We start from the raw sequence: 23895 nt of genomic DNA, 5'->3' as shown, positions 1-23895 counted from the left end.
AGTAATTACTGCAAATCTATGAACACCCATATGTTGGAATAGCAGGATCAATTATAAGAACTGTAATATCATTACTTCTTATGGGTGTGTTCACACTGACATACTACAAATCTATATGAACACCCATATAAGAAAGAATGGTATAATAAACAGGAATAAATTAGAACTGAGAAGAGAGAGTTTAATTATGATAAACTAATAGAAAAACCACCGAAATTTGGAAAACATAAGGTGATGACAGTTTTTAAAGTAATTAAACAATGCAATAAATATTGTACAACTAAGAATCACCCACTTCAAGAAGAGCTTCCACAAGAAATGTTTTGAAATGAGCATTTTAAATGTGATGTTCAGAGTTTGTGTAGTTTTATTAGTAAACTACATAATATTTTACATACAAATACATCATGTAATCGCTCACAATAATAGATAGTTGAAAATTGACTCGTTGGAAGATTAAATTTTACATGATTCATGGAATAGATCTATTAAGCTAGGTTTACACCAAAGTTATTAACAAAATGTTAACTTAATCCTTATAGATTCTATTAGATTGAACGGAACTTGACAAACACATACTGCATGTACATCATGTGTATGATAAGTTATGTTCAATCTAATAGAATCTATAAGGATTAATTTATTATCTATTAAGCTAGGTTTACACAAAAGTTGTTAACAGTAACATAATCCTTATAGATTCTATTAGATTGAACATAACTTATCATACACATTATGTGCATATGTGTTAGTCAAGTTCCGTTCAATCTAATAGAATCTATAAGGATTAATTTATTATCTATTAAGCTAGGTTTACACAAAAGTTGTTAACAGTAACATAATCCTTATAGATTCTATTAGATTGAACGGAACTTGACAAACACATATGTACATCATGTGTATGATAAGTTATGCTCAATCTAATAGAATCTATAAGGATTAAGTTAGTAACATTTTGTTGATAATTTTGGTGTAAACGCAGCTTAAGGTTTTTTAAATTAAATTTCTAGTGAGAAGAAGAACTCTGAGTAGGAAATAGCTTGAAGATTATTACTAGAAGATAGAGAATTACGCTAAAATTGTAGGCTATAGTAGATTTAGTTTTCTCTTGAAATTGATAGTAAAGTATTTTTTCAAAGGCTGAGTTTGATTTCTTATTAGGATAATCAAAACTGAAAGTACATGACGATCATCATACAATAGAATATTACAAAAATATTGGTAATATTAACCCATGAAAGCCCAGAATTATTTTTTATCAATATAATTTTGTTTACTGTGCTTAATGTAACTCCCATGGCTTCTTATAAATGATAAAGGAAAAAAATTATGTTTTTTTTCTCTAGTTTGAACAATATTGGCATTTTTGTCTGGTACCATATGGAACCACTTGATGTTTGATTTGAATGGAAAAAAGACTAAGAAACTGTCAAAAAACCACAGATTTATTGATACTAGAAAGACCGGTTTCGGTTGTTACACCACTGTCAATCTCTGATAAAATTTTTCTCTTTAAACTTTAAACTCTGATAAACTTTTTGATTCTTTTTACTTATTAGAGGTTGAAAATGGTGTAATAACCGAAACCTTTCAAATATGTGGTTTTTTGACAATTTCTTAGTCTTTTCCATTCAATATGAATAATTACCACAATATCAACTTCCCAACTACACAAAAAAAAATGTCTGATTTCTCAACAAAATACAAAATCTGAAAGTACATAAGGAACAAACAATAAAATTTTACAATGAATATTGTTAATATTACTAGAGCAATATTGGTGAATGGTAATCATATTAAAACAGTAAGCTACCTTCCAATTAAGGTAAAACAAATTGTTCAGCAATGTAAATAAAATACATAACTAGGAGTTAATACATTATATTTTCTTTTTATGTGATTGGTTGAAGTTTGGCACTGTATTGTTGATAATATAGTTATCATATAATATATATATATATATATATATAATATATATATAAATAATATATATATATATATATATATTATATATATATATATATATAATATATATATATATATCAACTATACAGTCATTGGAAGCATTTCATTGATAATAGAACCAATGAGAAGACAAAATGAAGCTTTCAAAGATGAAAACACAAAAAAAGAAAAATAAAGCTTTTAAGGATGAAGAAACCAAAAAAGACAACATGAAATTAAAACTTCATACACTTCTACGGTTTTTACGTTTCTGAAAACATTCATAAAAATGTTAATTTTAAAATGGAGAAGAATTGAAGTAGTATTGGAATTGATAAACATTGTGATACTGAACGCTTTAGAAAGTAAAATTGAATATAGAACGTAGAGAAGCTTTAAATAGTAAAGTTATTAATGCACAACCTTGTATAGTGATGTTTGCTAGATATGGAAAATTATACTTCATATTTTTTATAACTGGTATTTAAAAATCAACAACTATAACAATTATTGCCGGTATTATACAAGTATTGATTTCATAGATCTATAGCTCTATAAAGGGTTATCTGGTTTTAGCCTCCTTAATTATCCTCAATTATCAAAAAGAAACAGGGCAGTTGACAATAAAAATTTGAATACAACACAAAATTATGTTAATCATACTTAAAAGTTGTACAGTCACAGAATTTCTATACACTGAGCAGAAAGATAACACTATTGGTTTATACGGGAGTGTTCACACATGACAGACTGAACGTGTGAAGACTGCCATAAGAGACAATGATATTCTCTTTCTGCTTAGCAGAGCCGGAATTCAAGTACACACACAGTACAAGTTCTCTCAAAGGTTTTGTGATTGGAAGAATTTCAAGTAGCTTTCCTTAATTTTGTAAATCGATTCTCATCAGGCAATTTTCAAATCCTCAGTCACTTTGTTAGAGTTTCGAGTAGTTTTCTTCAATATTTGGAGTTGATTTTTAGGCCATTTCCAAACTTTCCTACTGAATAAAATACTTGAAATTGTCGCAAGTATACACAAAGAACAAGTAAATTACCCACAAAATAAGTAATTGTTACAATTTCAATTCCTCAATTTAATGGATCGGTTTTCAGAATCACTTCAATTGTTACAATTTAAAGTAGTTTTCCTCAATTTATTGAATCGATTTTCAGGATGTTATGTTCAGTAGTTTTTGCCAATTTTCTGAATCGATTGTCAAAAATTTACACCATACTTCCACTTCTATTGTTTTACAATTTCAAGTGAATTTTTTCTCAATCGAATGATGTTTATACTATTCACAATTTCAAGTCGCTTTCCTCAATTATGAACCAATTTTCAGGCCATTTACATTTTAAAGTAGTTTACCTCAATTTTATGAATCGATCCACAAATTCTCCACAAAACTACCAGTCAAATTGTTACAATTTCAAGTAGTTTTCATCAAATTTATAAATAGATTTTCATGTCAATTACAATTTCAAGTGATTCTCCTCAATTGCCTGAATCGATTCCAAAATTCTCAAACAAACTACCATCTCAATTGCTTACAATTTTTCAAGTTTTCCTGGATTTTCTGAATCGATTCAAAAGTTCTACACCAAACTACCAATCAAATTGTTACAATTTCAAGTAGTTTTCCTAAATTATGAACCAATTTTCAGGTCATTTACTTATTTCAAGTAGTTTTCCTCAATATTATGAATCGATTCACAAGTTCTACACCAAACTACCACTCAAATTGTTACAATTTCAAGTAGTTTTCCTAAATTATGAACCAATTTTCAGGTCATTTACTTATTTCAAGTAGTTTTCCTCAATATTCTGAATTGTTTTCTAAATTCTCAACAAAACTATCCCTTTAATTGTTACAATTTCAAGTAGTTTTCCTCAATTATGAATCAATTTTCAGGTAATTTACTTATTTCAAGTAGTTTTCCTCAATATTATGAATTGATTTCAAAATTCTCCAACAAACTACCATCTCAATTGCTACAATTTCAAGTAGTTTTCCCTAATTTTCTGAATTATTTTCTAAATTCTCAACAAAACAATCCCTTCAATTGTAACAATTTCAAGTAGTTTGCCTCAATCTTCTAAATCGATTACTATAGTCTCCACAATACTCTCCCTGAAATTGTTACAATTTCAAGTAGTTTTCCTAAATTTCCTGAGTCTATTACTTAATTATCCACAAAACTCTCCCTGCAGTTGTTACAGCTTCAAGTAGTTTACCTCAATCTTCTGAATCAATTACGATAGTCTCCACAAAACTCTCCCTGTAATTGTTACAATATCAAGTATTTTTCCTCTATTTTTACTTCATTCCCAAGTTCTCAACCAAACTTTCTCTTTGTTACAATAATTTCAAGTAGTTTTCTTCAATTTCTACTTCATTTCCAAGTTCTCAACCAAACTTTCTCTTGGTTACAATAATTTCAAGTATTTTTCCTCAATTTTTACTTCATTCCCAAGTTCTCAACCAAACTTTCTCTTTTTTTACAATAATTTCAAGTAGTTTTCCTGCTCACCCTTCAGGCCACCTCCACATTCTCGACCAAACTACCCTCCTCGGCCATAGTGAGGTTATAGAGCTGTTGCGCACTGCAGAGCGGCGTATCCACCTGATAGGTGTTGTGAAACAGACTGTAGTCCACCTGATAGGTGCAGCGGTCCTTGTTGTAGCTGACTATGGGCTCGAACCGGTGACCCCACAGAATCTCACCGGGCAGGTAGGAGGTTCTCGCTTGCGTTGTCTGTCCTGTCGACTCTGTGGTGCCTTCGAGGATCACTATGATCTCGAACTTCTCGTGGATTATGTCGGCGGCGCTGAGGGAGAAGAGGGGGGAAGAGGCGTCGATCTTGTGGAACACGATCATCGGCCAGATTAGGAAGACGTCGGAGTCGTATTCGTCGGTTTGTAACTGCAAAAAAACGCAAGTAAAATGTTTAAAATAAAGTAGACAAATTGAAAAAAGATATTTATAAAATAGAATTATATTAAAATACAAATTGTATTCTTGTTTTTTATTATTTTATTAATTTTAAAGGCTACTATAATTCTAATTTACTAGTAGTTCTGTGAACAGTAGACCTCACGCAATATTCTCATCCACAAGTACCTGATTCAAACTATAGACCTTATGGAAATACAGCAATAGACTGGCTTTTCCACACATCTGTGTAATCATTTGTCAGCTGATTTATGATGAATAATTCTATAGTCTGATTTTTACTCCAATATTGGCGTATGAAGGAGGCTCCTTTTTTCTTTTATATTATACTTGAAATGCAAAATTTCCAAAAACCTTGTATTTACGTCGACGCGCAATTAAAAAAGGAACGTAACTTTCAAATTTCATGAAAATCTATTACCGCGTTTCGCCGTAAATGCGCAACATATAAACATAATATAAACATTTAAAATTTGAACATTAAGAGAAATGCCAAACCGTCGACTTGAATCTTAAACCTCACTTCGCTCGGTCAACTAAAATACAAATTGTATTCTTGTTTTTTAATATATTTTATCAATTTTAAAGGGTACTATAATTATATTTTATAAATACAAAAAAACTCTGAATTCATACATTTAAAAAAATATGAAAAAAGATAATTTGAACAGTAGTATAAATTTGAAAAGATCCACATTTAGACATAATCCTGCAGACATGTAGTATAGAGAGAATATAGTATAAGAATATATCACATGGTGTTGTGTATTAAGTTGGGATGATACTGTATCATATTGTGATGATACTGTATCATGTGTGGTGATACTGTATCATTTGCATGTGTTGTCTTCCTTCTGTAGTGAAATTCGAGGCCAGACAATAAAGATAGCAACCCCATGACAGTGTTTTGCAAGTTATACTGTCGACTTTTCATGTGTGGTGATACTGTATCATTTATGGTGATACTGTATCATTTGCATGTGTTGTCTTCCTTCTGTAGATGAGTGAAATTCGAGGCCAGATAAAGAGAGCCACCCCATGACAGTGTTTTGCAAGTTATACTGTCGACTTTTTTATGAGATATCCCATATTCTATTTATTTATTTTATTTACAATACAAATGACACTAATGTAATAACATTGGCAGATAAAACAATACGGTAGTCCATGTGCTATTTTTCTTTCAAATTTATAGGAGACAAAGTCCAAGATAAGGTTAGAATTTCACGTGTACAATTTTTATAAAATTTTAGTCCAAATTAAACATTAAAACTATAAATTTTAAATTTAGATGGCTTGAATTAATAAATTGATTAGAAATATTCCACTCAATTACCACTTGTAATGAATAATATTGAGTTATTTAAGAAAATTTGGAATTATTGAAGTAACACAAACTTGTAAACACTATCCCATGGTATAGGTAGTTTATGTTCCAAATTTCAAGGAGTGCAAGAACGGCACAGTATTAGATTAGATTAGAGTTATTTATGTATGTATGTTACAGTATGTACTAGCTTATACACGAATTTACATTATAATAAAGACAGTATTAAATGATATAATATAAATATACATCAATTGTTGGTATTGCTAATATTATTTGAAGAATTTTACAAAGTGTAAAAATTAATCAATGAGAATAAGGTTGAAAGCAAGTAGAATAACAATAATATTATATTGTGATGTGACTTCATAAACCGGCGGTGTTTCAACAAATAATAAATTATTATCAATTCTCTGAAAAGGATGTAAAATAATATTCTTCCCATTAACACACGACAGGGTGTGTCGTGAATTAACAAATAATAAGGGGGTGACTTAGATTGTTCTGACCAAGGTAATTAGAATACATAAAAAGAACAAACGCTATTCCTGTTTATAACGAAGAGGCCATGTGTGAACATTCACACAACACTGAAAAGTTTCATAATTTTTGACAGAGTGGTCGCATGAAAACTCTCATAAGAACCAATGCTTTTTAAAACCGAATTTACCTTCAAATCGCAGGGAAACGGAGCCAAATATTCGCCCTCCTTAGTCTGATGTGGCCTGATCAGTTGGGCCCTGACACTGGATATGAGATGTGCCTTGTGAACTCTCCCATTAGAAACAATGTTTCTTATTTTTAGGAGATAGTTGCCCTGTGTGGTCGCTCCCATAAGAAACAATGATATTCATTTTAGAAGATAGTTGCCCTGTGTGAACGCTTCCATAGGAAACAATGACTTTCATTCTCAGGAGAAAGTTGCCCCATGTGATAAATTCCATAAGAAACAATGATAATCATTTTTAGGAAAACATTGTTGCCACACATGAACTCTCCCATAAAAACCAATGATTGTCAAACCCGAATTTACCTTCAAATCGCAGAGAAACTGAGCCAAATACTCGCCCTCCTTGGTCTGATGTGGCCTGATGAGTTGAGCCCTGACACTGGATGAGATGTGCCTTGTGAACCCTCCCATTAGAAACAATGTCTCTTATTTCTAGGAGACAGTTGCCCTGTGAGGTCGCTCCCATAAGAAACAATGATATTCATTTTAGAAGATAGTTGCCCTGTGTGAACGCTCCCATAAGAGACAATGCTAATCACTTTTAAGGAGATAGTTTCCCTACGTGAACCCTCCCATAAGAAACAATGATTTTCATTTTCAGGAGATAGTTGCCCCATATGAACGCTCCCATAAGAAACCAATGATAATCATTTTTAAGAAAATAGTTGCCCCGTGTGAACCCTCCCATAAGAAACAATGTTTTTCAAACCAGAATTTACCTTCAAATCGCACAGAAACGGAGCCAAATACTCGCCCTCCTTGGTCTGATATGACCTGATGAGTTGGGCCCTGACACTGGATATGAGATGTGCCTTATGAACCCTCCCATTGGAAACAATGTTTATTATTTCTAGGAGATAGTTTTTAGGAGTTGCCTCATGTGAACCCTCTCATAAGAAACAATGATTTTCATTTTCAGGAGATAGTTGCCCTATGTGAACCCTCCCATTAGAAACAATGTTTCTTATTTTTAGGAGATGGTTGCCCTGTGAGATCACTCCCATTAGATACAATGTTTCTTATTTTTGGGAGATGATTTTCAGAACATAGTTGCCCTATGTGAACCCTCCCATAAGAAACAATGGTTTTCATTTTCGGAAGAAAGTTGCCCCATGTGAACGCTCCCATAACAACCAATGATATTCATTTTTAAGGAAATAGTTGCCCCGTGTGAACCCTCCCATAAGAAACAGTGCATTTCAAACCAGAATTTACCTTCAAATCGCAGAGAAACGGAGCCAAATACTCGCCCTCCTTGGTCTGATGTGGCCTGATGAGTTGGGCCCTGACACTGGATGAGATGAGATGTGACTTGTGTCGCATGTCACCCACGCGGAACATCAGACACATCTGGCCGTCTCGCTGGCAGATGACCGCCTGCCGACTGAACAGCAGTGTTTGTGTGCGCTGCTTGGGACGCGCCATCTTGGCGAATATGATGCCTACCATGAACGCCTAAAATCAGAAAGAAATATAAAATTAGTATTTATCTATTCATCATTAAGAACAATCTTTGCAAAGTCTACCGTGAATGGCTGAAAATAAACATAAAAATACTATTAAATTCAAACTATTCTATGATTAATCACCGTTTGTGTACAGAGAATATGAATTTTAGCAAAGAGAAAATTTAGCATACTAGCCGTCAGGCTCGCTTCGCTCGCCATATCCGTCTAGCCAGGGGGCTCCGCCCCCTGGACCCCCGACTGGATCGCCCAAGAATGAGATCAGCAGGCTCGCTTCGCTCGCCTGCATTTTTCAATTGAGCATTTTTATCATATGTTAGGACAATCCAGTCGGGGGTCCAGACTAAACGTCTGGCTAAACAGATATGGCGAGCGAAGCGAGCCTGACGGCTAGTAATATAATATCCCCAGGATTGAAGTAGCAGTGCCCAATCAATTTTTCCGAATAAATGCATTTAAATCTTCAACTTGGTGCCAACCTAACAAAGTCAACTCAACTTAATGCCAACCTGACAAAATTATTAATTTAGTTGCCAGTTAACAACTGTTTCGAAGAGGTACTCTATCTAGATTATAGTTCTATAGTAACATATGATATGGAAATTTCAATTATAATTAAGAGATTGGGGGAAGAAGAATATACATGCTAAAAGACGAACTTTAAACCCTTAAAAACAACCCTTAGAGTTAAAATATTGTCAAAAGATTTCTTAGTGCGCCTCTAAAGGGCCAACTGAACATACCTACCAAATTTGAACGTTTTTGGTCCGGTAGATTTTTAGTTCTGCGAGTGAGTGAGTGAGTCAGTCAGTCAGTCAGTCAGTCAGTGAGTGCCATTTCGCTTTTATATATATAGAAGAAGATATTCCATGGTTTATTTATGTTTATGTTCCAAATTTCACTGTTAACTCAAGCCTATAGTCCGAATAGTACTTCATTGTGAAGCTATGTGAAGATAGCCATATATGGAAATGGTTATGGAATCATAACCTCATTTCGGACTATTAAAATAATATTATCTAAATTTGGGAGAGAAAAAGTAGAAGGAGTATCCTTAGTTTTTCTCTCCCATTCAGTGCTTCCTTGTAAAAATTAGAATAATAAATAAATAAAATAATAAATAAATAAATATGCATAAGAAGATAGCCATGGTATAGGGCGTTTACATTCCAAATTTGACTGTTACCGTAACTCAAGCCTACAGTCCGAATAGTTCTTCTTTGTGAAGCTATGTGAGGCTGGTAATATCTCATACTGTGTCGTTATTACACTCTCAACCGGCCAAAACAGTAATAATAATAACATTTTATTGTCAAAAAGCCATATTATTTATTAGTAATTTTATAAGTAATTACAGTTAAGTCACAAGCTGTCATAGACAGTTTTGTAGACAGTAATCGGCTTGAGTTAAAAAAAATGTTCATAAAATTTGCAATATAAACTACCTCTAACATGGGATATCTACTTAAGTTATCTTTGCTCTATGATATTGGTTAAATTTTGTCTTTGAAAATTCATTATCATAATATTTCTACTTATTTGTGTAATACATTACTACCTGCAAGCACGAAAAGTTGCCCGTGTGAACGCTCCCATAAGAAACAATGATACTCATTTTCAGGAAAAAGTCACCCTTTGTGAAAGCTTCCATGAGAACCAATAATATTAATTTTCAGGAGATAGTTGCCCCAGTGTGAACGCTCCCATCAGAAACAATAATGTTCATTTCCAAGAGATTGTTGCCCTGTATGAACACTCCCATAAGAAACAATACTTTTCATTTTCTGTCAACTAACCTGAATCATAACTCCAGTAATACTCTGCAGACACATGACAATAATCGCCTCGGGACACTGTTCAGTGGTTCATGAGATAGTTGCCCTGTGTGAATGCTCCCATTAGAAACAATGAAATTTATTTCTACGAGACTGTTGCCCAGTGTGAACGCTCCCATAAGAAACAACGATATCCATTTTCAGGAGATAGTTGCCCCAGTGTGAACGCTTCCATAAGAAACAACTATATCCATTTTCAGGAGATAGTTGCCCCAGTGTGAACACTCCCATAAGAAACAATACTTTTCATTTTCTGTCAACTAACCTGAATCATAACTCCAGTAATACTCTGCAGACACATGACAATAAACGCCTCGGGACACTGTTCAGTGGTTCATGAGATAGTTGCCCTGTGTGAACGCTTCCATGAGAAACAATGATAATCATTTTCAGTTGATAGTTGCCCCAGTGTGAACGCTTTCATGAGAAACAATGATAATCATTTCAGGTGATAGTTTCCCCAGGTGAACACTACCTTAGGAAACAATACTTTTCATTTTCTGTCAACTAACCTGAATCATAACTCCAGTAATGCTCTGTAGAAACAATATGACAATGATCGCCTCGGAACACTGATTCAGTGGTTCAAGAGTTAGTTGCCCTGATTGAACGCTCCCATCAGGCACGGCCCTAGGGACTTTGCCGCCCTGGGCGAGATCGGCAACTGCCCCCCCCCCCGCAGGTAGCCCGTCTTTAATTGTTAATCCCGGGTTCCACCGCTCCTTGAGCTATCGCCTAATGCCGGTTACATATTGGGCGGTTTCTGCCGGGGTAGTAATTTTGCCGTCGCCGCCGTTCGAGCAGTAGTCTATGGACTTGAATGGAAGCTTACACACTGGGCGGCAGAAACGCCGCGCGGCTATATTGCCGTTGGCGGCAGCTGTGCAGCCGTCCACTGCCACTGTGGCTGGCGGTGTTTTTGCCGTTCTTGTCTACGTAGTGACCAAATGGGCGTTAACACATTTGGCGGTTGTCTACCGTCGCCGCTGATCAGTCGTCTTTCCCAGTTGCTCCAAGTCAGAGGTCTTTGAAAATCAGCCTTTCAATCTGTGTCTTGTTGTAAAGTTTGTAAGTTGTTTATAACATTTGATTATTGCTTTAAGTGTTTGTGGTTGACGAGTGTGAGAAAATGAGTAAGTTGATAGACAATGAGTTGTTAATCTCATTTGTAGAACAGAGGCCAGTTTTGTGGGACAAAACCCTCGACATATTCAAGGATCGAGATGCAACAAGGAATCCGTGGAAGGAAGTGTATATGGAGATTAGGGGGGATTTTGAAACTCTGGATGACAAGGAAAAAACTGTAATATGTTGTATATCGCTGTCGATTCAATAAAAACGTTCATTTCAATGAATCCAAGCAAGGCGATTTCTCTGATGTCTTCTTTTCCTTCGACGGTACAACAAAAGTGGTAAAAGCTGTTGCCTTTCTATTTTAAGTTAAACACTTAATAATATATACTTTTGAAAAATGTGCAAAATACATTTGACCCCGTGTGAACACTCTCATACAAAACAACGACAATCATTCTAGACAATAGTTGCTCTGTGTGAACGCTTCCATGAGAAACAATGATAATAATTTTCAGTTGATAGTTGCCCCAGTGTGAACGCTTTCATGAGAAACAATGATAATCATTTTCAGGTGATAGTTTCCCCAGGTGAACACTCCCATAAGGAACAATACTTTTCATTTTCTGTCAACTAACCTGAATCATAACTCCAGTAATACTCTGCATGACAATGCATGACACATGACAATGATAGCAGTCGTTAGGTCATGTCAGAGGCCCTGAAATTGATCAGTTGCGACCTGAAAACTCTGACACCAGATCTGAGCCAGCCAGGTCAAATGATATTATTATTATTATTATATGACAATGATCGATCGCCTCGGGATACTATTCATTGGTGAATCTTCGTGACCCTTATCCATAGTTGCCCGTGTGAACGCTCCCATAAGAAACAATGATAATCATTTTCAGGAAAAAGTCACCCTTTGTGAACGCTTCCATGAGAACCTTCTTCTTCTTCCTCCTTGCCTTTTTCCCATTATTTGGGGTCGGCTCTCCTTGATCTCAGTCTCCAGTTCGAACGATCCTGGGTCGTCTGATTTGTCAGGTCCAACTGCTTCATATTTCTATGAACTAAACCTAGCCATGTGAGACGGGGTCTGCCTCTGCCCCTCGGCTGTGTCTCCATATCAAGTACCTTCCTTGTCATGTGATTGGGTGAACGTCTATTTACATGTCCATACCAGCGCAACCTTCCTTCCATTATCTTCTCATAGACCGGTGCCACCCGGAAACTGCCCCGAACATGTGTGTTCCGAATGTGGTCCAGTCTAGTCACACCCCCTGCCCATCTCAGCATTTTCATTTCAGCGGAATGGAGTCTATCTTCTTGCTGTTTTTTCAGGGGCCAACACTCACTTCCATATAGCATTGCTGGTCGCACTGCAGCTTTATACACTTTTCCCTTGATGGGCACAGGCATTCTTTTGTCGCAAAGTACCCCAGTTAGCTCTCTCCATTTAATCCAACCTGTGTTTATTCGGCTTGAGATGTCAGCATCTATGCTTCCATCATGGCTGATTATGGAGCCTAAATATTTGCATTGAGTAACTATTGGGAGTGGAGTACCTTGCAATTGTATGTGTGCCTGCGCCTGATCATCATTGTCACCAAAGCTGCAGTGCATATAGACCGTCTTCTCTCTGCTAATTCTTAGGCCAGCTGCTTCCAGGCTGTTACGCCACAGATCAAGAGACTGTTGTAATTCTTCTGGCGTTTTTCTTATGAGAACAATGTCATCCGCATAAAGAATGTCCCAAGGTGGTGGATGCTGAATTTCTCTAGTGAGGTAGTCCATGACAAGGTTGAAGAGGAGTGGGCTCAGGGCTGAACCTTGATGAACCCCAACTTCCACACTAAACTCCTCACCAATTCCAGCCGGGCTCCTGACCTTTGTTTTAGCTCCATGATACATATCTCTTACCACGTTTACATAGTACTCTGGGACTCCTTGTGCTCTCAATGCTTGCCAGATTAAATCTCTTGGCACTCTATCAAATGCCTTCTCTAGGTCAATGAACACTAAATGCAAGTCTGCTTTATTTTCTCTGTGTTTTTCCATAAGGATTCTGACAGAGTGCACTGCATCAGTAGTGGACCTACCACTAACAAAGCCACATTGATTTTCTGTCACCGATGTTACTCCCAGCAGGCGTCTGTTCATCACTCTTTCCCAAATTTTAAATGTATGAGAGATGAGTTTCACTGCTCTGAAATTTTTACACAAACGAACGTCACCTTTGTTCTTATAGAATGGTACAATGTAGCTTCTCCTCCATTCATCTGGAATTCCTTCACTGAGCACCGCATTGAAGACCCCAGTAATAAATTTCACCCCTGTGTCATTCAGCATTTTCCACACTTCCACTGGGATCTCATCTGGCCCCACAGCTTTGTTTGTGGCCATTTCATGGAGAGCTACCCTTACCTCCTCCTCTGAAATGGACGGAATTGGCCCCATTGTCGGCAGTTCAGATTGCAGTGTCTCAATTGGAAATTCTTCATTGAGGAGATGACAATAATATTCTTTCCACCTTTTCCTTATGTCCTCATCTTTGGTGAGAAGCTGACCTTCCTCATTCTTTATAAATTTGACCATTCTGATGTCTTGACAGTTGTTGTGCCTCTGCTTGGCAGTCTTGAATATCAATTTTGAATCCTTGGTGGTCTCGATCTTTGTGTAGAAATCTTGCTCAGAAGCGGCCTTTGCCTGTGCAACAGCCCTTTTTGCAGCTTTCTTGGCCAGTTTATACTCGAGCTTAAATTTTTCTCTATCTTCTTGTGTCTTGCTGCCTTGCCACCTTTTAAAAAGAAGCTTTTTCTCTTTCAGAATAATATCAATCTCTGGATTCCACCATCTGGTATCTTTGTCATTCTGTACAGCTCCTTTAGAAACTCCCAGACACTTTCTTGCTGTATCAAGACAGAACTCTTGTGCTTCGCTCCAGATGGTATTGACTTCTTCATACTGTGTCTTTGATTGAATGTAGTGGTTCATTTTTAGAGAAAAATCCCTACCCTCATCACTATTAAGCTTCTGCCAGCGTATCTTTGGAGTCCTAACCTTTTTGGCCTTGAATGGGCTTGACATGATAAATTCAGCCACTAGGATTCGATGCTGGGCGGTGAGAGGCTCTCCTGGTATGACTTTGCAGTCTCTACATGTTTTCAACTTTTCTATATTGGTCATTATGAAGTCAATCTGCGATGCCACATTTCCACTTCTGTAAGTAATAAGGTGCTGCTGCTGCTTGGTGAAAAAAGTATTAATTAACGCTAGATTGTGTGCTGATGCAAACTCAAGAATTTTTTCGCCTTCTGTATTAACCTTTCCATAGCCATAATTTCCATGTATCCTGTTATAGACTGTTGTGGTCTGCCCTACATGTCCGTTCAGATCCCCACAGACATACGTGTCTTCATTGGAAGGTATGGCACATAAAAGATCGTTTATCTCTTCCCAGAATGTGTCTTTTTCAGCGTTTGTACAACCTGCTTGGGGTGCATAAGCACTTATGACATTCATGCAGCATTGATTGTCCAAAGCAAATTTAATAGACATCAATCTTTCACTGACTCTTTCCACTTCTACCACCCTTTCCTGGAGATCCCTATCCACAACAATCCCAACTCCATTTTGTGCTCTAGTACCATGATATATAAGTTTGTAGCCACAGCCAATGTTCCGTGATTTAGACCCCTTCCACTTTGTCTCTTGAATACAGCAAATATTAATGCGTCTACGTTGTAGTACTTTGCCCAATTCGGTGCTGCGTCCAGTCATTGAGCCCACGTTCCATGTTGAAATTCGCATTCTAGGTGCTTGTGGCGGTGCTCTAATGACATTTTCGTCGCTTCTGGGGAACGCCCTAGTATTTTCTCCATCCTGAGGTTCATCGCTTACGGGGGATGCCCTAGCTCTGGAAATCGCAGTCTCATCGCTTCTGGGGGATGCCCTAGCCCTGGTAATCGCTCTATTAGTTGTACTATTCATGATCAAGGAGAAATAATTGGCTGAAATTTAAGGCCGGCTGCCACCAGACGCCAAGAAATAAGAAAAGAAGAGATTGGCCAAGGAAGGCCAGACAGAAAGAATAAAGTGAGAATGACAACAATGCTCATTGTATTGTGAAAAACACCTCATTTTTAGCTTCAACCATCATCACCATCTAAATTGACCTCACAGTGATATTTACCACAATGATATAAGCTCATGAGATTATGTTCTATGAGAATCACCCTTTAGTTGCACTTCATTTCAGTATTTCCTAGTGGAGAGGCACGCGAGGACACGATAAAGGATCGCTTAAGGATCAAGCTATCAAATGAAAAAGTTTTCTTAGGAAAACATTTTTTTTTTTCAATAATTTCAAATTTTCTAAAAATATCAATTTTTGAGAAAGTTATTCAATTACCAAAAATAGTGTTTAGTTGAGTTTTTTTGGAAATTGAATAACTTTTTCAAAAATTGATATTTTCAGAAAATGTTTCAAAATTTTCTTGTTTTATTCAATCAACATTACCATGAAGAATTTATCTCGTACCGAATTTGAAATTTCCTGTCCCAAAAATTTAAACTTTAGGCGTTCATATCTCAAAAAGTAATGATTGGAAGAAAATGTTTTCCTAAGAAAACTTTTTCATTTTGATATATACCGGTACAAATCGAAAAACTTTGAAAAATATCACCAGTACAAGAAAGTTTATTTTTAGCCTTTGCACAGCCTCAAGATGTAGACTGCAACATAGTATTAGGCCTACTTAACTTGCTAAGTAATTAGAACTACAAGTTTGTTTAACACACCTGTTTAATTAAGTAGAACTCGTCTGACCTTTGCATGGGGAAATTCCTTCACCAATTCTTCAAGATCTGGGGACTGAACTATTTTATGTTCGCTAGACCACTCAGACGTTCCTGGGATATTGTTGATCTTAGAAAAGTCTTCATTAGCTCGAGGTTGAAAAGCTTCTTATATAATTTTACCATTCACATTTGATATTATGAATTTATTATTTATTTGTATTTTAAAATTTTCCATTCCTTTAAATTTGCCGCCCCCAAAACCTGCCGCCCTGTGCGGCCGCCCGGTCCGCCCACCCCTGGGGCCGGGCCTGGCTCCCATAAGTAACAAAGATATCCATTTTCAGGAGATAGTTGCCCCAGTGTGAACACTCCCATAAGAAACAATACTTTTCATTTTCTGTCAACTAACCTGAATCATAACTCCAGTAATGCTCTGCAGACAGTGGATTCAGTGGTTTATAAGATAGTTGCACTGTATGAACGCTCACATAAGAAACACCGATATCCATTTTCAGGTGACAGTTTCCCCAGGTGAACACTCCCATAAGGAACAATACTTTTCATTTTCTGTCAACTAACCTGAATCATAACTCCAGTAATGCTCTGCAGACACATGACAATAATCGCCTCGGAACACTGTTCAGTAGTGAATCTTCCATATCAATAGTCACCCGTGTGGACGCTCCCATAAGAAACAATGATACTCATTTCCAGGAAAAAGTCACCCTTTGTGAACGCTTCCATGAGAACCAATAATATTAATTTTCAGGAGATAGTTGCCCCAGTGTGAACGCTCCCATAAGAAACAACTATATCCATTTTCAGGAGATAGTTGCCTGAGTGTGAACGCTCCCATAAGAAACAATACTTTTCATTTTCTGTCAACTAACCTGAATCATAACTCCAGTAATACTCTGCAGACACATGACAATGATCGCCTCGGGACACTGTTCAGTAGTGAATCTTCCATATCAATAGTTGCCCGTATGAACGCTCCCATAAGAAACAATGATACTCATTTCCAGGAAAAAGTCACCCTTTGTGAACGCTTCCATGAGAACCAATAATATTCATTTTCAGGAGATAGTTGCCCCAGTGTGAACGCTTCCATGAGAACCAATAATATTAATTTTCAGGAGATAGTTGCCCCAGTGTGAACGCTCCCATGAGAAACAATACTTTTCATTTTCTGTCAACTAACCTGAATCATAACTCCAGTAATGTTCTGCAGACACATGACAATGATCGCCTCGGAACACTGTTCAGTAGTGAATCTTCCATATCAATAGTTGCCCGTGTGAACGCTCCCATAAGAAACAACCATATCCATTTTCAGGAGATAGTTACCCCAGTGTGAACGCTCCCATAAGAAATAATGGTTTTCATTTTTGGGCGATGGTTCCCCTGTGTGAAACCTCCGATAAGAAACAACGATAATCATTTTCAGGTGATAGTTGCCCCAGTGTGAACACTCCCATAAGAAACAATACTTTTTATTTTCTGTCAACTAACCTGAATCATAACTCCAGTAATACTCTGCAGACACATGACAATAATCGCCTCGGGACACTGTTCAGTGGTGGAGCGTGATCCATAACCAATAGTGTGTTGGGTCTCGATACTGAACAGAAAGCAGCTAGCGAATGAAGTGATCGCCACCACACAGGGTTGCCAGTTCTCGTCGGCCATATTGTCCTCGTCCAAGTCGCCATGTGTGAAGGCAATCAGCCACCAGACGCAGCCAAATGCCAGCCAAGACAGCAGGAACGACATGGCAAACACTAGCAGGGTCCAACGCCATTGCACGTCTACTAGTGTCGTGAAGATGTCCTGTCGAAAAAATACAAAAACTGATTATAAAACTGGGTTGAAAAGAGGTACTCTCAAGAGAATTTGAAGGTCTAATAATTGATGATAAAATAAGAATACTAATCAAGTCACTATATACATTGGTGCTTGCAATTTATATTGTAGTTCTGATTTTTTAAATATATTATTTGGATACATGAGAGAAGTCCAGAGCAAAATTTCATTGTGCTATATACAGAATGGCCCAAAAACCTTGTACTTTCGGTTCATTTTCCAGTTTTAAGCTATTTTTGCCAAAACCAGTGATCGGACAGAAAAATTTGCTCTTGTCTTTTTTCAAGATTATAAAATTCTGAATAAAATAAGATCATTCGGAACTCTCTATCTCCAAGGAGTTCTGAGTTATGATTTTTCAAAAATGAGTGAAATTTCAAGGAAAAAATTCAATTTTGATGATGTTTAGTATTTGATCAACAATATATTATCCCGATTGTTACAATCTAGATGTGAAATCCAAAATCCTCGGGCGTAATGTTGTGCTCTACAATATGAGACTAGGTAGAGCGCTCTATCTCCGAACCGTAAATACGAGGTTTTTGGGCCACCTGTATATAGCACAAGGAAATTTTGCATGAAGAATTTGGTTCTGGACTTCTCTCATGTATCCAAATAATATATTAAAAAATCAGAACTACAATATAAATTGCAAGCACACCCTCTTTTTAATGTCTATATTGACTGGACTATACGTCCCAAGGACTCCAGCTATGGAACATGAGACAAGTCAGGTGAATAATTCTATATCATCAACACTGAGTTTACATAATGCAACACATCTCAAATCAGATAAATCAAACTAAGTCTTGATTTGAAAGGAACTCTTGCACACTATAAAATACTGTATCAAGTAAATAATTTTTCAAATGTTTTTGAAGATCTTCAAATCATCATAAGGAGATCTTCAATCATTTTAAGGAGTTGTGGTACGGTAGCTTGTTATAAAATTTCCCTCCAGTTTAATCTAATTTTTATAAAAATAACCTAGTTGTGATAACATGTTATAAAATTTCCCTCCAGTATAATTTGGTTTTTGTTAAAATAACCAACTATTGTGAGTCATTAAAGTATGATAATATGCGTTTTGTGTAGTTGAGATTTTGATACTGTGGTAATTATTTATATTAAATGAAAAAAACTAAGAAATTGTCAAAACCCACAGATTTTATTGATAGTTTATTGATTGAAGACCGGTTAACTCAGTTTATCAGAGATTGACAATGGTGAACAATCGAAACCGGTCTTTCTAACTACCAATACAATCTGTGGTTTTTGACAATTACATGATGTTATTGACTTTTGTAATTAACATCAGTTGGGAACAAAAGTGTTAAAAACTTGTGTTATTAACTCCGGTGTAAACGCAGCTTTAGTCTTTTTATTCAATATGATAATATGCTCTGTTTCGTGTATTAGACTCGAAATTACTTGTAATTATTATAGTAGAACCTCGATATATGGTGAGGTTCACGTTATTTATTTATAGGAATAGTGACAACAGGTTTCCCTTTTACAGGTTCAAGTACTTTAGGATTACTTGAACATCCTAGGAACATAGGCTACATTTGGGCTATAATATAATAGTTTAAAGTCTACAAATGATATAGTAATATGTATAGTCTAATATAATATAGTATACACTTTACTTTATAAAAATGATTAAAAACAATATAAAAACATGAAATTCCTTTTTATTCAAAACATTTCAAAAAACTAGTTTTGGCTCTTGGCCAATTTCAAATTTGAATGCAAGAATAGACATTTATTATTGAAAATTATTGATTTATTTTTGAAAATGGCCAAAGGCCGAGAATAGTTTTTTGATTTTTTTAAATAATTAGACTATAATACATTAACTTATTTCATTTTAGCTAACTTGATTTAATTTGTAGTTTTGAATTCAATTTAGTTTGGTTTTCATTATTTTTTAAATTGATTAAATTCATGAACTAACCTGCATATACCTTCGTCGTCTCTTAGATATGTTAATCTGAGCGACATTTCGATCTCCATTCTTGAACACAGCTCTACGCCTTAGCTTCCTGTACGAGGCTGTTGGGAACCTGTAGTGTTTCCTGCAACAAAAACACAAAGAAAACTTAAAATTTTCTGCCAAAAATTAAGTAGAATCACACAATTACATACAGTTATTAGATAGGTACTACACAAAGACAATAAAAGTTATCAATTAGGTACCTGACTAATAGTTATCAAGTAGTCATAAGATAATATATTGAAACACAAGAAAAGTTATCAATTAGATACCTGACTAATAGTTATCAAGTAGTCATGGCCTAGTGTACTGTATGTATTTCTGGATATAGTAAATTATTGAATCATTGAATACCCTTTTATTGAAACGTTCATCTTTCAGGACTATTTCTTGTTCCAACAGCAATGACGCTGTGATGAAGTCGAAGTATATCCAAAAAATATTTCATGATATGCTTTGAAATAAAGTATTGAAATACAACAAAAGTTACCCTTTTATTGAAACGTTCATCTTTCAGGATTATTTCTTGTTTCAACAGCACTGAAGCTGTGATGGAATCGAAGTTATTCGAAGGTTATTTCATGATATGCTTTGAAATACAATAGAAGTATCAAGAACCCTTATATTTTATTTATTTATTTATTTATGGAGACAACAGGTTACCCCTAATGTGTCTATTTCACCAATACAACAATACAAGATTATTACTGTATACAATGAGCAATGTAACTTACAATTGCAATATTATTAAAAAAAACTATAGAAATACAAGAGAAAGAAAAAATAGGTATATACAAAAAAATTATCATAAAACAATATAGAAATGAAAAGATTCTAAAATTAAAATAAGAAATGTAACTTACAATTGCAATATTCTTAAAAAAAACTATAGAAATACAAGAGAAAGAGAAAATAGGTGTATACAAAAAAATTATCATAAAACAGAATATAGAAATGAAAAGATTCCAAAATTAAAATAAAAATGTAACAGCGAATGGATAAAACTAACAAATGAATGTCAGAGGACTGATACCTGCCAATGAAGCAACATAATGAGTAAGAAGTACGAGTACACAGTGCAATAGATACAGATGTTACACAATAGATACACAGAATAGATATACAATGATTTTTATAAAAACACAACTAGTTTAAACTCTTCAAGAGTCATTTTCAAGTGTAAACCAATACCGTATTTTTATTGTTTTTTCAATAATTCAGTAGCCCTAAAAAGGAAGTAAGAAGTTTCATACATGCCTTAAACCTTCTAATTTTTTTGAATATTATTTTGAGAGTTAGAAATTTAGTCAGAAGTTTAGACAGAAAATTAGATGGTTTGATGTCATGTATGACACTAGTTATTAGATACATATAGTTGCAAAGCTTGGAGTGAGATAGATCTAAAATATTCAAAGGCAGGAGACTTAATGTGGACTTATTACTCAATGTTCCAAGTAAATCAAAAAAACATATTTCACCCTCATAAATATGTGGAAAGATTTGTAAAAGTGAATAGATTCCAAATTCCAAAATCTCAATATGGATAATACTACCACTACATCACATTCTCCGCTAACCCAAAAATAAACCAGTACAATCAAATACAAAAAATCATCAATATTTATTCCCAAATGACATTTACGGTGCGTGTGTTTTGTGCAGCAGCTATGAAATACAGTATTATTTGAATCATTATGGGTACCTAACTATCACAACTATTCCCACAGTATCACAAATATTTTCTTTTACAGAATGTATTAAAGGAGTAATTTTTAGGCTAAAATGTATTTTGAAAATAATTTGATTGTATGGGAGGAGATGTGGTATTTTTTCTCATTTTTCCCTTTTCAGAACACACCACCATGAAGCCTGGTTTTTTGTATCTTATTAGAAACTTATTTTTGATTAAGATTTTTTGTATTTTGATTTATTTTATGAGTTTTGTGTTGAATTGAATAAAATTATTGATTGATTTCTCCACATTTGAATAAGACGCTGATGTTGTGTATTAACTTTGTTTTTAATTATAGACTATATTGCATGTATATTGAGGTGACATTTGTAATATATTTAAGATGTGTATTGTTTGATGAAATGTTTATGACCTGTGTTAATATTGTATTATATACGTTGCATAACATGAAAATAGAATTGAATTGAATTGTCAATACCACGTTATATAAAAGAAGATATTTTCATCTAAATACCGTGGTCAATACTAGTATTATTAGTTTTATGACGAGCTTATACATTTTGTAAAATGTCTGGGGATTAAAGAATCTTTAAAGCTGGGTTACACCAAAGTTATTAACAAAATGTTGATAACTTAATCCTTATAGATTCTATATTAGATTGAACGGAACTTGACAATATGTTCATCATGTGTATGATAAGTTATGTTCAATCTAATAGGATCTATAACGATTAAGTTATCAACATTTTGTTAATAACTTTGGTGTAAACGCAGCTTTACATTCCTAAATTTACAAATTTTTCCACGATTTACCTTTTTAGTTCACTTGCTTCTAGTGCATGAGCACTATTGAAGCAACTTCAGAGCTTTTATTACAGTTGAGACCAATGTTTTTGAAAAATACAACATTGAACGAAATGAAACCAAAATGAAAACCAACAACTATGTTTTTAGTTATTTTACAATGACTTGGGAATAACTTATTTTCCTGATAGAATGACCTTTTCAGCTTTGATAATTTTCCAAATTTCTGATAAAATTTGATTTTATTAAAGTTCAGACCAATTTTTTTCAAAAATACAACACTGAATGAAATATATATAAAAAAAAAAAATAGAAACCAACTACTTTTTTAGTTTTGCAGTGACTTTGGGCACAACTTATTTTTCTGATCGAATTACCTTTCCAGTTTTGATAACTCATCAAATTTTCTATAAAATTAAATTGTATCACAGTTGAGGAGTTGAGATCAATATTTTTCAAGAATACAACACTGAATGAAATCTAAAAAAATAGAAACCAACTACATTATTTAGTTATTTTGCAGTGACTTTGGAAACAACTCATTTTCCTGATTGAATGGCCTTTCAGCTTTGATAATTCATCAAATTTTTGATAAAATTAAATTTTATCCCAGTTGAAGAGACCAATGTTTTTCAAAAATACAACACTGAACGAAATGTGAAAAAATAGAAACCAACTACGTTTTTTAGTTATTTTGCAGTGACTTCATAAATAATTCATTTTTCTGACCGAATTACCTTTTCAATTCACTAGTTTTCTGAGCGGTTGCCTTAGTGACGTCATCAATTAGCAAGAGCGTTTGACAAGCGTTGAACACATCACTCGGCGAAGACACTTGTGACAAATTATCACTCAAATTGTTCATTGTTTCACCGGCCTCAACACTTTTCTCATTCTTTATCATCGATTTCTTTTCCTCTTCCATTCTCTTGTTATTCTCCATCACTTTTGCATGTATTTTCTAGTCTGTTGTCAAGTTAAGTTCACAGGTTGGAGCGGAGTTTAATAAAAGAGCGGTTTATAATAAAGAGTTTATAAAATAATAAGAGCTGATTTTAAGTGAACAGGTAAAGAGGGCCTAAAAACATGTAATATTTTATAGTCTATTGTCAAGTTAAATTCACAGGTTGAAACGGAAACACTTACAAATTAAATTCACACATTCAGAGAGAATTTATTTGAACCGGTAGTGAAAGCCTAAATATTTGCAGTATTTTCTAGTCTATTGTAAAGTTTAATTTACAATTTTGAGAAGAATTCATGGAAACCAGTAAGGAAAGCCTAAAAACTGCAGTATTTACTAATTAAATTCACACATTTAGGAGGAATTTATTTGAACCGGTAGTGGAAGCCTAAATATTTGCAATATTTTCTAGTCTATTGTAAAGTTTAATTCACAATTTTA

The 23895-nt window shown here is 34.8% G+C and overlaps 1 protein-coding gene across 6 annotated transcripts in view; it reads right to left on the bottom strand.

Annotated features, from left to right (window-relative positions):
* Positions 1–2040: 2040 nt before the first annotated feature.
* LOC111043515 (ATP-sensitive inward rectifier potassium channel 11) overlaps positions 2041–23895 on the bottom strand; it is a 57438-nt gene continuing 35583 nt past the window's right edge. For 4 of the 6 annotated variants that reach the window (XM_039433729.1, XM_039433726.1, XM_039433728.1 and 1 more), the window contains exons 2-6: positions 23228–23456; positions 19955–20075; positions 17647–17964; positions 8172–8411; positions 2041–4869 (exon numbers count right to left, since the gene is read on the bottom strand). In XM_039433729.1, coding sequence (XP_039289663.1) covers positions 4480–4869; positions 8172–8411; positions 17647–17964; positions 19955–20075; positions 23228–23433 — 1275 coding nt within the window. In that variant the 5' untranslated portion in view covers positions 23434–23456 and the 3' untranslated portion in view covers positions 2041–4479. The remainder of the gene's footprint in view (positions 4870–8171; positions 8412–17646; positions 17965–19954; positions 20076–23227; positions 23457–23895) is intronic. The other 2 variants (XM_039433725.1, XM_039433724.1) reach the window with 2 other exon arrangements.

This window comes from Nilaparvata lugens, chromosome 8, assembly GCF_014356525.2.
Source record: "Nilaparvata lugens isolate BPH chromosome 8, ASM1435652v1, whole genome shotgun sequence".
Lineage (NCBI taxonomy): Eukaryota > Metazoa > Arthropoda > Insecta > Hemiptera > Delphacidae > Nilaparvata > Nilaparvata lugens.
This window is presented reverse-complemented; position numbering and strand designations above follow the sequence as displayed.